The 13,274-nt window shown below is 43.6% G+C and overlaps 1 protein-coding gene across 1 annotated transcript; it reads right to left on the reverse strand.

The window, feature by feature from the left end:
• Positions 1–3,612: 3,612 nt before the first annotated feature.
• On the reverse strand, positions 3,613–8,029 carry CRYGS (crystallin gamma S). Its single transcript, XM_083614941.1, has 3 exons — positions 7,790–8,029; positions 5,204–5,446; positions 3,613–3,960 (listed from the first exon to the last, which is right to left on the reverse strand). Exons 1-3 carry the CDS (start codon positions 7,808–7,810, stop codon positions 3,688–3,690), a joined length of 537 nt encoding a protein of 178 aa, XP_083471067.1. The 5' UTR covers positions 7,811–8,029; the 3' UTR covers positions 3,613–3,687.
• Positions 8,030–13,274: the final 5,245 nt, after the last annotated feature.

Raw genomic sequence — 13,274 nt, forward strand, 5'->3', positions numbered from 1 at the left:
GGCCCTATTAGAGTGTGCATCCTACTTGGCCAATCCCTAATTAATACGGTATTCACAAGGGTTGTATTATTGTAGCTGCTGACAAGCATCACATACCCCTGCCTCATTCCTACATAATAACCTCATATATCAAACTGGAAGAGACTGCAGGGCCCTTGCTATAGAAGTGCGCACTTTATACGCTGAATATCATTATCCAAAGTCCCCCGTTCCCTTGCTTGATATGCAAAAATTCTTAGGTTCCCCAGAGTACCCAGCAAAGAAAATGCCCACCCAAAATGAACATTTGTTATTTTCTAAGACTTGAGGCATAACATAACCGGGGAAGCGGGGGCGGGGGGGGGCACTGAAGTCAGCTTACCCAAAGATTTCATCAAACCGTCTCTGTGGGTGAGGAAAGAAGAGAAAGGGTGGCACCTGGTGGCAAAGAGGTGAAGAACATCTATTCAAATTAGAAAAGAATTGGGAATTCTGCATCGAGAGTGCAGGAAAGAACTTGGGGCGCAACCTGGGGTGCTTGGTAAGGAACCAAACATGTCTAATTGCTGCTTATCTCACTGGACTGTAAGCATGGCTAACTTTCTCTAGACTGCAGTTCTTAACTGCAGGCAAAGGAAATAAAGCCAGTTTACAATATGTTCTTTAAAGCAGAGGCAGGGAAACTTTTTCATCCTAAGGGCAGCATTCTCTTATTGGCAATGTTCTGGGAGCCACATCCCAGTAGTGGATGTGGCCAGAATATAGATTTTAACCTCTGTCCAATAGGCTGCTTTCTACACACACTCACATGCACAGATTTTCACTTTTTTGAAATATGGCAACCCTAAAGGTAAAGGTAAAGGGACCCCTGACCATTAGTTCATGACCGACTCTGGGGTTGTAGCACTCATCTCGCTTTATTGGCCGAGGGAGCCGGCGTACAGCTTCTGGGTCATGTGGCCAGCATGACTAAGCCGCTTCTGGCGAACAAGAGCAGCGCACGGTTTACCTTCCCGCCAGAGCGGTCCCTATTTATCTACTTGCACTTTGACGTGCTTTCAAACTGCTAGGTTGGCAGGAGCAGGACCGAGCAATGGGAGCTCACTCCGTCGCGGGGATTCGAACCGCCGACCTTCTGATCTGCAAGTCCTAAGCTCTGTGGTTTAACCCACAGTGCCACCTGTGTCCCTACATGGCAACCCTAGTTAAGTGTAATTGGGAATTTTTTTGCAGAGCACCTGCACAGTACACTAACCAGCTGATTAGAAGAGGAAACCACTTTGGCATATGAACAGGTAGGGTTTGAGCAGGATAGAACCACTGTAGATTATTGTTTGGTTCTAAACCATTTGGTTGATAAATACAGGGCGGGGGGGGATGTCCAGTGGTGGTTTCTAAGCAGCATCCATTGACTTAAGGGTAGCATTTGATTCAATTTCACACATGAGGTTCGGGGCGGGGGGGACTAACTGCATCAACTGTAAAAAGACTCCTTTTTCTAATTAAAAAATTACACCAAAACCAAGGCTTGTAAGAGTTTTAATGTATTTGGGCTTGGCCTCTGGAATGTGGTCAGCTCAACAAAAATATGTGGTCGAAAAAGCTATGAGTAGTATTAACATTTTAATGCATTTCTTCCAAATGAGGTCATGATTTTATACCTGCTCTGCTTGAAGTTCTTAAGGCAAACCTTTAACTCAACTATTTCATTAGATTCAAATTTGGGTGAGCCTTATAAAACCCACAAGACCTTCTGTGGTCTTAATACCAGTGCTTTTTTCTGGGGGCATGCAGGGGTACACATAGCCCTAAACATTTTGTGAATCTAAGTTTGGCCTCATTGAGGGGCAGTATTTCAATATGAGTAGGAAAATGAGAGTACAGTGGTACCTCGGGTTACATACGCTTCAGGTTACATACGCTTCAGGTTACAGAATCCGCAAACCCAGAAATATTACCTTGGGTTAAGAACTTTGCTTCAGGATGAGAACAAAAATCGTGCTCCGCCAGTGCGGCGGCAGCGGGAGGCCCCATTAGCTAAAGTGGTGCTTCAGGTGAAGAACGGACCTCTGGAACGAATTAAGTACTTAACCCAAGGTACCACTGTACCCCTAAACATTTCTTTAGAGGGGAAAAGCACTGCTTAATACCTTAAGATAAATGTTCCCTGTACCAGGATGTGTTTTAAATGCTGCTCTATGATTCAAAGCTGTTTTTCCCTCCATTTCCACACAGGTTTGGCTGAGGGCATTTAACTTTTGACTCGAGTTGAATTTAGCCACTACTGCCATTCTTCCTTTAGTTCTGCCTGATTCCCACAAAAGCAGCTGGATGAAAGCCATCAATTTAAGGTTATGCCTTCTTGGCTTTTTGCCACAATAGTTACTAAGTTTTACGTCTCGGTAAAGCAAAACACATATTGAAGCAATGCCTGTTTGACACTGAACAACAGAGCAATCTCTCTGCAATGAGAAAACTTTATCCCTGCTATGACTGTTTTCTAACTAGTCCCCTTGATACAATGGCACGTTATCTTTGGAATCTAACAAATCTAAAATATAGAAGAGCTTTTTCGAGTGCACGACTGAATGTGCTTCCTTCAGCAATACTTGAGAGTGCTTTTATGAGAAGCCCACTCTATAATTGTACATGTCCATGTTGAGATGGAAATTCTGAACGCATGGGTCCATATATTGTTATTTCATTTATTTATTTATTTTGCTTTTTGTACAGAGACTCCAGTAAAGAGTTAATCACCCCACTATTATTATCTAAACTGGGGTGTTCATCTGATCATTGTATGAAGCTTTAAAGGTACTCCTGGACTTCTTTGTCTGCTTACAGTAGACTAAGTTAGCTGGAAAGACTACAAACTTAAATCAGTTTTATTTCAGTTTAACAGAGCTCCCAGGGCTAATGGGAGCTGCAGTCCTCTTTACCCTGACTTTGGACACCTGCAGTGTAGCTTTTTAAAAAAACTCACCTTCTTTCTGTGACTCTCAATTGTTTTTAACTGTTTTTAACCTTGAGTTTTAATTGTTGTAAGCTGCCCTGCGGCTTTGGGGGTGAAGGGCAGAAAGTGCATTTCAAATCATAATCATCCAGAAATCTGGAGAGCGAAGGCTGGAGAAGGTTGAACCAATTGTTGGATTATCATGATGGAAATTACAGCAATACGTAGAGTTGTCAGGAGACCTCTATCCCCCTGACAGAGCTAAGGTTCCTAGAGTGGTTTAATAGTCAATCCCTGTTCTTTTAACAGACTAAAATTCCCAGGACTCTTTGGGGGAAACCATGACTGTTTAAAGTGGTGTGATACTGCTTTAAATGTATAGTGCAGGTGGGGTCAAAAAGGAAAATGGGAGGGGTCCTTAAGGGAATCCTGAAACCTTGCCCTCTGACTCACCTCTTTTAGCCAAACCATTAGGAATATCCCTTTTAAAACAAACAAACAAAAACAGTATTCTATGGGCTGTCATAGAAAGTAAAGGGGCAAACTTCATTTCTTCTCCACCCCCAATAATTTGAGCAAAACTCAAGTTTCCTTGTGAATGGATGTTGCAGAGATTAGTCATCTTCCTTAAAGAAAACACACAGACACACATTTTTACTATGAATGATGACAAGCGGAACTGAACTCACAAGTGCTTTATTGAACTGAACTCATCAAGTCAGCTTTCATGTCGGCTTTAGACTTAATGCTGCCCATTACTCTGCAATACGGCGGAAGGACTGGACCACTGGGGATGCAGACCCCCACTCGACAGGTTTACTATACTCTCCTCTCTCCAGAAGATACTGCCTGCCACGGAAATTGGGATGTTCGTAGAAAACCCAGGCCCCATCCAGGACTTTGCAGGAGTGGATTTCGCGCAGGTGAAACTGATCCATGACAGAAGGGCAGTCTTCTGTGGATTCGTGCATCTGGCCACTAAAGTCACCCTTCTCAAAGAGCTGAATTTGGTATTTGCCTCCACCGGGCTAGAAGGAGGAGGATGGAGAACACAACATGTTATTGAGGAGCTGAGCAGAGGCTGTGTACAGTTCAGACTGCAATATTGGATGGAAAATAGACATTACCCAATAAAGCAAAGAATGTATTGTGGCTGCAGAACCAACCACCACTTTATGTGTATTTAGTTATCTTTATTATACTTTTTATACTTTCTGTGAGACCCCTGTCAGCCAGTGCCCCCTAGCAAGAAGCAGGAAGGATCTAATTCATTACCAATTGTGAGTATAGAACAGGGATTGATAACTTGTGCCCCCCCCCCAGTTGTTGCAGGACTCCAACTCCCATCATCCCTGACCAATGGTCATCCTGGCTTAGCCTGATGGGAGTTGGAGTTCAACTTCTGGGAGACCACAGGTTCCCCATCCCTGTTGTAAAACCAAATGGTGGGAATTGCACATGGCACAGGAGTGGCTTGCAGTGGAGATGCAGCAATAACCTCCCAGAAGCAATGTTGTTGCTGCTGCTTACCAGAGGAATGAGGCAGTAGTGTTGCTGCCAGGAGGCTGTTGCTGTGTCTTCAGCCCTCTGGGCAAGCTGTTCCCAATATGGCATATGTCATCTTTAATATCCTATGGCATATCAGACTCCAAGGTCCCATGCGACATGCATTCTGTTAACCATGCTTTATAGCCTACCAGAACTTTTGCAGACCCAGGCAAAAGGCTCTATCAAAAGAGGTGAGTCCTCCAGCACCATCCCAGCCTCAAAAGCATGAGGTCAGGGATGATGGGAGCTGCAGTTCAACAATATCTGGAGGGCACCACCCTGACCACTCTTGCTTTAGGTGGATCAAGTCATAGACATCTGGTTGGCCGCTATGAGAACAGGTTGCTGGATTAGATGATGGGTCTTTGCTTTGATTCAGCACGGCTCTCGGAAGCAAGAAAGCTTTCACATTCTTCAATGCAGGCATGGAGAACCCATGGCTTTCCATTTGTTGTTGAACTACAACTCCCATCAATACTTACCATGGGCCATGCTGCTTGGGGCTGATGGGAGTTGGAGTCCAACAACATCAGGAGGGCCACAGTTTCCTCACCCCTGTTTTAGTGTTTATCCATGTTAATAACATTAGATACAGATACAGTGTGAGAATCTGTATGTACTTAAAAAAAGGGGGAGACTTATAAATGAACCTGTCTCAAGTGTCAATATCCCATTTGCCCAGATTTCAGAGTTAAACAGAGAGGAAGGAAATGTCCGACTTACTAGCTGAATAGATTTGCATGAGCTGACGCGGTCATTTAGGCCCATCCATCGTTGATATTCAGGATATTCCCCATGAGTCAGCACGTACATGTTCCCTGCAAAGTTTGGCCGCTCATAAACAACCCAGGCACCCCCCTCCACACGGATAGAATTGCAGCGGCTCAAGTCAGTGTGGAAATCCAAACAGTCCCTGTCAGACTCATAGCGGCGCCCCTGGAAATTCTTGCCTTCGTAGAAGGTGATCTGAAACACAAGCAAAGTACAAAATGAATCATGCTTCCACTGGACATGGTGCAGCTTAGCTAAAATTACACAGACACGAGCGATGGAAGCGTATAACAATTTCAGTTTCTCTCCATTTCCTATTTTTGACCTGATGCAAAAATAATATATTGTCAGTAGCAGATGTATGTCTCTCAGGAGGGCATTCCACAGTCAGGGACCCACCACAGATAAGGCCCTCTCTTTTGTATATGATGTGTTTCACGTAAAGATGGAACATGGAAAAGCACCTCCTCTGACATTCTTAGAAAATGGGCAGCTTGGTTATGAATCCTATCCTGCTACTTCACACAAGGGCGTCACACTGAGCACCAGAGGGGGCGGGGAATCATCATTTCAGTTCAAGACAGGGGAACTCCAGGCTACCTTAAACACCTGTCCCTTTCAGAATGTGCATCAAAGCCAATTCACACAAACCCAATTTGGACAACATATCCAGGGACAGGAACATGAGGAGGGAAAGTGAGATCACAGCTGTCCCCTCCTCCAATATGTTCTATCCTTCGTGCATTCAAACCGTACAAATATTCAGTGGGTACACAGATTACTGTTTGGGGGAAGTGGTTGTGTGGGGATTACATTTGCACCCAATTCTCTGCATGAATCCTGCAGCAGAATCCCACCACTGGCCCACCATCTGCTAGCACCACCCAGCAGAGCAAACAGAAAGCAATTTTCTATTAGCTCTGCTTCCACCAGAGTCTACCTACTGGACCCTTGACCAAGTACCAAAGGTTGTAGCTGCTTGACATTTCAGAGGCAGGAAGTGTTCTCCATTCTTGGTCAAGCCTCTTCTTTTTAAATTAGAAGAACAAGAATCTAAAGGTCACGCAAAACAATACATTTGTATTTCTGTGCTTCATTGTTTGTACAAAGACCCGATTAGGCAATCCAGATTAGGACTAGGGTTAAGCGCCCTTCTCCATGTATCATTGCCAAATGAGGTGTGATAGGTAGCCAACTCTTCAGTGGTGGCATGCCCTCCCCAGGGAGGCTCATCAAATAAGGGGTTGGGGGGGGGGTTGGTAGTTATTTGCTTAGATTTTGGAACAAACAGCATCACAGATAATATCTGACAGGTGCCCATTATTCTTATGCGACCACTTTCCAAATTGCAGTTACAATAGCAATGGCGGTATCTCCCCAGTAATCACAGCTGGGACATGTAAGACAAAATAGCACAGCAACAGATATGCAATGCAACATGAAGGGAAGACATCTAAGCCACACACAAAATGCACTTTGTTTTTTAACTCTGATAACCGATCAAGTGGGGAAATGGGTATGTTATGCAAGACCTCCCAATCTGCCATAATTGTCCATTTGGATTTGTCAATATGAGTGACCCACACTTGACAATAGCAGAAGTCTGGAAATGCCCTCAGTGAAGCAGTGCCATATCTTGAAGCACAAGCAAAGCTTCCTTCTGAGAGCTTATTCTCCTATTATGAGTGGTTTTGCAGTTTGGCTTGTTAGTATGATGCGAAAGAAGATACAATTGTTCCTATGTGACCTTCCAAATTCAACAGCTCTGTAATTTCGGGTTACAGACTCCGCTAACCCAGAAGTGGTACCTCAGGTTAAGAACTTTACCTCAGGATGAGAACAGAAATCACGCAGCGGCGGCGCAGCGGCAGCAGGAGGCCCCATTAGCTAAAGTGGTACCTCAGGTTAAGAACAGTTTCAGGTAAAGAACAGACCTCCAGAACGAATTAAGTTCATAACCAGAGGTACCACTGTATGTGGAAGATCGCAGGTTCTCCACCCATTTTATGCCTTCTAAATAAATACAAATGTAGAGCACATACGAAGATACTTATTTCACATGCAGTATGCTGCAAGTTTATCAAGCTGAGCTGCATGTCCTCTGCAAGACTATTGATTCTATATGTGAAATAAAGCCGCATTTAAAAGAAAAGCACGCCACTAAATCCATGTTCCTCTTTATTCCTCTTCCACAGAACAAACAACAACAAAGGAAATAAGCATCTCACACTGTCTAATGTTGTAATTCTCAAATACTGATCTCAGTTTGACAGAATTATATCTGCTGGAGCTGCTACCAGGAAAACTAGGAAAGTCCACTAATTATTCCAGGTGTTTGTTTATTATCTAACCTGGTATATCTTGTACGTCTTCCACTAGCAATGAACCACCTGCCTCCTTAAAAAGGGAGCCACTCAAAGATCTGCTCTTTTCTTGGTTCTGCCAAGCTGGCAAACAATGCATTCCTGTTAGAAGAGGTTCATTTTCTTGCAGACAATGAATGGAAGAGAGGCATCCTGAGACCACAAACATACTTACCTTGCTTCCAGTTTTGGACATGATCAATGTGGGGTGCAAATATTCCTGGAGGAAGAGGTGAACTAGAAGCAGCTGCCAGAGCAAGAATCAGGAAGCCTCATTTTATAGTGAGCTCATTTTTAGACTAGACATTCACTTTGTCATGAAAATGGCATCCAAAAATTGAGTCAGTGATTCTGAGGCTATTCATCTGTTCTAGAAAAACAAACAGGATTACAAAATAAAGGCAGGCTTCATTGCTCCTTTTATTTTTCGGCAATGCCTGTTGCATTATCAGGTTTTGAATGCTTTGCTGAGTCAGAACACTGAACTCCTGTCAGAAATATTCAAAATAAAAAGTGCTTGCCCTCTAATAATAATAATAATTTTATTATTTATATGTCACCCATCTGACTGGGTTGCCCCAGCCTCTCTGGGTGGCTTCCAACAAAGTATTAAAACACAAAAAACCTCAAACATTCAAAACCTTCCTGTACAGGGCTGCCTTCAGGTGTCTTCTAAAAGTCAGTTGTTTATTTCCTTGACATCTGATGGGAGGGCATTCTACAGGGTGGGCACCACTACCTAGAAGGCCCTCTACTGGTTCCCAGGAACCTCACTTCTTGCAGTGAGGGAACAGCCAGAAGGCCCTCAGAGCTGAATCTCTGTGTCTGGGCCGAACGTTGGGGTTGAAGACGCTCCTTCAGGTATACAGGCCCAAAGCTGTTTAGAGCTTTAAAAGTCAGCATGAACACTTTGAATTGTGCTTGGAAACATACTGGGAGCCAATGTAGATCTTTTAGGGCTGGTATTGTATGTTCCCAGCGTCCACTTCCAGTCAGCAGTCTAGCTGCCGCATTCTGGATTAGTTATAGTTTCCCAGTCACTTTCAAAGGTAGCCTCCACATAAAGTACATTGAAACAGCCAAACGGGAGATAACCAGAGTACCATACTGGTATGTACCATCTTAGTGGAGTGGGCCAACACTCCCAACCCAACTTTGACATATGTATAGCTATGAGTTCAACTACAGAAACCCTACAGGGGGACTCAAAATCTAGAAAACCACACAACTCCTCAACCTTGTATGAGTCAGAAGGTAAACTGGGGAACATTAGCAGAGGAAGAAAAGTGCCTTTGCTTACGGAGAATCCTCTGAAAGACAGCTCAAGGGGTATTTTATTGCTTAAGGGTATCTATAAACTGCAAACTAATAAGGTATATTGCAGCAGTGTGTTCCAAAATACAATAAAAACCATTAAGACATCATAGAATAATAAAGTCCAAGAACAACAATGGATGTAATAAATTCTCTAAAAATGTTTGATGAAACAAAAAGGCTTTCAGCAAACAAGAAAATATAAAAAATGTGCCTGTCTGATTTCATTAGGAACAGTGTTTTAAAATACTGGTGCCACTACAGCAGGAGGCCTCCACATCTATGTGGCCCTTGGGATCCTGCCCAGGGGTTTGTGGGGCAGTAACACTATGTGCCATTGACTAAAGTATGTGCCGTGCTTTTGCATATTCATACATTTCAGCTTCACAGACCCACATGGAAAAGGAGTTTAAACTGGAGCACAGCAGCTCTGCAACTGCAATGCTCCAGAGAAGGTCCATAAAAATAACTCCTGAGCGGTGCCAACATGTATTATTTGTAGACCATAATATGGGAATGCTTTTGCACATCACACAACAGCAAACCTAGGTTTGCTATCACATATTGTACCCACTTAGCTTTGGGCATTGAGCTTTTAGGTATACACCTAAAACTATTATATGAAGTGGGTGCAAATGATAGGGCTTTTATTATTCTGAGGATCTGGGACAAAAGGAGCCAGGCCTGTGCAGAGCGGGAGAGGTAGCCGTTTGTCCTGGGCCTCAGAAGGGTAAGCCAGTTGTGGTGAGCAGCAAGGACCAGCTGCTTTTTTGTTCGAGTTTATAATTTTATTCAGCAAGATTCCTGCCCTGGGCCTCTAAGCTCTACACGGACTGAAGGGGGCAATATCACAGAGCAATTCCTCTGCAGTATTGGTGAGGTAAGGGTTTTGTTAAGCAAACCTTGTCTCCAGAGTTCATTAGGGGCATCTATGTTTCCACTGCAAATACCTTGAGGCTACAGTTGGGGACATGACACGGGTGGTGCTGTGGTCTAAACCACTGAGCCTAGGGCTTGCTGATCGGAAGGTCGGCGGTTCGAATCTCCGCAATGGGGTGAGCTCCCATTGCTCAGTCCCAGCTCCTGCCAACCTAGCAGTTCGAAAGCACGTCAAAGTGCAAGTAGATAAATAGGTACCGCTCCGGCGGGAAGGTAAACGGCGTTTCCGTGCGCTGCTCTGGTTTCGCGAGACGCGGCTTAGTCATGCTGGCCACATGACCTGGAAAAACTGTCTGCGGACAAACGCCGGCTCCCTAAGCCAGTAAAGCGAGATGAGCGCTGTGACCCCAGAGTCGTTCGCGACTGGACTTAACTGTCAGGGGTCCTTTACCTTTAGCTTTTAGAGTTGGCATCCGTCTGTCTCAGGAGAAAATAAAGGAGTGAGCCTTTGAGGATGAAGTCAACTTGTTGGAAAGCTGCAGCACCTGCTGTGGCTGTAGAGACCGATACAGGAGAGACATGTTTTGTTGCAGCTGGGGCAGATGAAGGTCCAATCATGCTGCTGCAGATGCACCATGGAATTTCTTCTCTCTGTGCTCCTCCCAGTGGTCATTCCTCCTCTGGTTACTTCTATGGATTACCCAACCTGCCTGTCTCCAGGCACTGCAGTCGTCTGCAAGGGATTCCCACATGGAGGGGTTGATGTTGCCAGCCTTCATTTCGCATTTGCAGACATCTTTGTAAAACAGTTAGTCTGCCAAGGAGCCTGGTACATGAAGCCAGCTCCCTGTACAGCACGTCCTTGGGGATCCTGCCATCTTTCATTCTGTGGACATGATCAACTCAGTGCAGACGTTACCAAGATAGGAGTGCAAACATGCTGGGAATGTTGGCTTGGGAGAGTACATCTTTGTTTAAGACTCTGTCCCATTTGAGATCAATTTAGTGTGTTTAGCAAAGCGAACACTCCTTTGCTTTTGACTGGCCCTTACCAATTTATTCCCAGAAACCTGGTGATTCACAAATTGTAGCCCTAAACTTTACCTACCGTTATGTCCTCTGGATTGCTACTCTACTCAGAATTAAGGATAAATCAACCACACAATTAATCTTCTACTGCATTACTTTCAAGCATTTGACTTTATAACTAAACGAACCATTTACAGAATACCAAAGGAGTTCCTAAATCTGTTTTGACCAAGCTATCCAATGTGGCAAAGACCACTGCTAAACCCAAAAACATTGCCTAAGTGATAAGAAGGATCCAAATCTATAAAAGGAAGATTGAATTGTGCGCAATCAACCCAGTTTTTATCATGACTTGAGATCAGCTGCATTCAGATGTTACATTGAGTTGGATGTGGGAGAAGAGAAATGAGCAGGATTTAAACCATGCAGCACAGAGACAGACACAAAATAAAAATAATTTGATGAGCCAAATCCTGCACATTTTTCTAGATGTTAAAATACTTGCCAACTGGCATGTTTAAAAGCAGGAAGCTACATTATGCACAATCATGCACACAATTAATTGCTCAGAAGGTTGAATTTCAGTGTGGCGCTCTTAGAACCAATTTACTTTCTACAGAACAATTTGAGCTTTAATTATCCTTTGTGTGGGAAGATTAAAAAAGTTTGAAATGGTACAGCTCAAAAAATTAACTAGACGCTCATTACACTCGTCATTGCAACCAGCTAGCAAAATATCCCCATACACTTGAGACGTTATTTAACAGCAAAATCCCAAAATGGATTTATTGGTGGAAGAAAGGGGGGGCGGGACAGAAGAGAGATTAAGAGAATAAGAGAAAATAATTTCAGAAGACATGGGCTAGCCAAGAAATGTCAGAGACATTAAAAAAAAAAAAACCTGAACGTTAGCTGGCTTACAGTGGTCTTTCTCCCCCATCTATTTGCCATTCTATGGTTATTTGAGACAGGAGAAAGGGTACCCCAAAACTTTACAGGAGGGATGGGGAACATGTTAGATTCCAACTCCCAGCAAAGCCAGCCAGAATGGCCAATGGTCAAGTAAGCTGTGGTTCAGCAACATCTATAGGACCAGTACTTCTCCATCCCAGCTTTACAAGGATTCAGCATCCATTGGAAGAAATGGGAAAAGGCCTAGGCAGGGCCATATCCAATGGTGTCCCTCCACTGATGGCTCTTTGATGCAGAAGGGGTTTGTCCACAGTACCAGGGAGGGAGGCCATTTTTGCCAATTTCTCCTCCCACTGCCTCCCTCTATTTTGCTCCAGAAGGTTGGAGGACCCTTTAGAACAGTGTGAGAGGTTGCATGGGAGGAAGTGGCCAAAGATGCCTCTCATCTCCCTCCTGCTGACAGAAGCCTCCTCTGACTCAAAGAGCCTCCCATCGGTGGATGGACACTATCAGATGCAACCTCTAGCATTAAACTCCTTGAGATTTCTTACATTATTAAGTAAACTGTATTTAAGAGGACTGCTAGGGTGTGGATTTCTTTCAATCTATTACTACTTAGAATGGTAGTTATGCAGAGAAACACGTTTTAAAAATGTGTTGCAGTTTACTAGCTTTGCAAAAAATAATAATAATGCAAAGCAGTATAAAAACCTCGGTTAACTACTGCCCCCCAACCTTCTGTAGAACACAGCAGGGGCCTGCAGTGGGAGGGAACTGGCAAAAATGGCCTCCCTCGGTGTGACTGCTGACCAAAACCTCTGCTGGATCAGATTTTACAAGTTGTTCCAAAGACTAGAAGGCACTTTTACTGTTTGTAAAGAGTGTTTTTTCATTAGTTCAATTTATCTTCCCAGCCTTCTCTTCTTTGACCTAAAGAAAAATTCCACTAGATGAACCCTGCAGCAATATTCTGTTTTGAATTCTTCCCATTCCCATGTACCCAAAAAGCCACCACACTCTTTGCACATGATTGCACAGGTTTCAAAAGGGTGAGGGGGGAGCAACACTAACAGCTCTTTCAAAACAATTGGGATTTCTTCCAGCAAACAGTGTTATGTTTGGGTTGCACGCTTCTTCATTCCTGCTTATTGGAACATCCTCACTTAACATGCCTTCTTCCATTAGTTTCCCCCCCCCCCCAACATAAAAGATTCATCCCCATACCATTAAAAAGCAACATGGGAAGCAGCATTTTTGCAGTGTATGGAACAGGATTGGGGCATTTTTTTATTTTGTTCATTTTAAGTTGCGGCAACCTACTCCCAAGTCTTCAGGATAAAGAAATCTGAATAAACATATTATTGAAAATGCTTTGTTCACCAGAGCGATAAATAGAACTGTTTTGAAAGTAGCGAACTGCAATCTGTGGCAGGCTTCTTTCCAAAATCTATAATATATGCAACATGTAATTTTTGAGGTATACTTTTGAATATTAATTCTTAAAAACATGAAATGGGTTTAGGAAT

The sequence above is a fragment of the Podarcis filfolensis genome, assembly GCF_964270895.1.
Source record: "Podarcis filfolensis genome assembly, chromosome: 5".
NCBI lineage: Eukaryota > Metazoa > Chordata > Lepidosauria > Squamata > Lacertidae > Podarcis > Podarcis filfolensis.

Bases quoted from the DNA above. Each gene is read 5' to 3' on its own strand.
- CRYGS (XM_083614941.1), bottom strand. From the start codon at position 7,810: ATGTCCAAAACTGGAAGCAAG. The intron at 5,447-7,789 runs GTAAGTATGTTT...CTTGTGTTTCAG, and splicing joins TGTCCAAAACTGGAAGCAAG to ATCACCTTCTACGAAGGCAA. The intron at 3,961-5,203 runs GTAAGTCGGACA...TCCTCCTTCTAG, and splicing joins CATGCAAATCTATTCAGCTA to CCCGGTGGAGGCAAATACCA.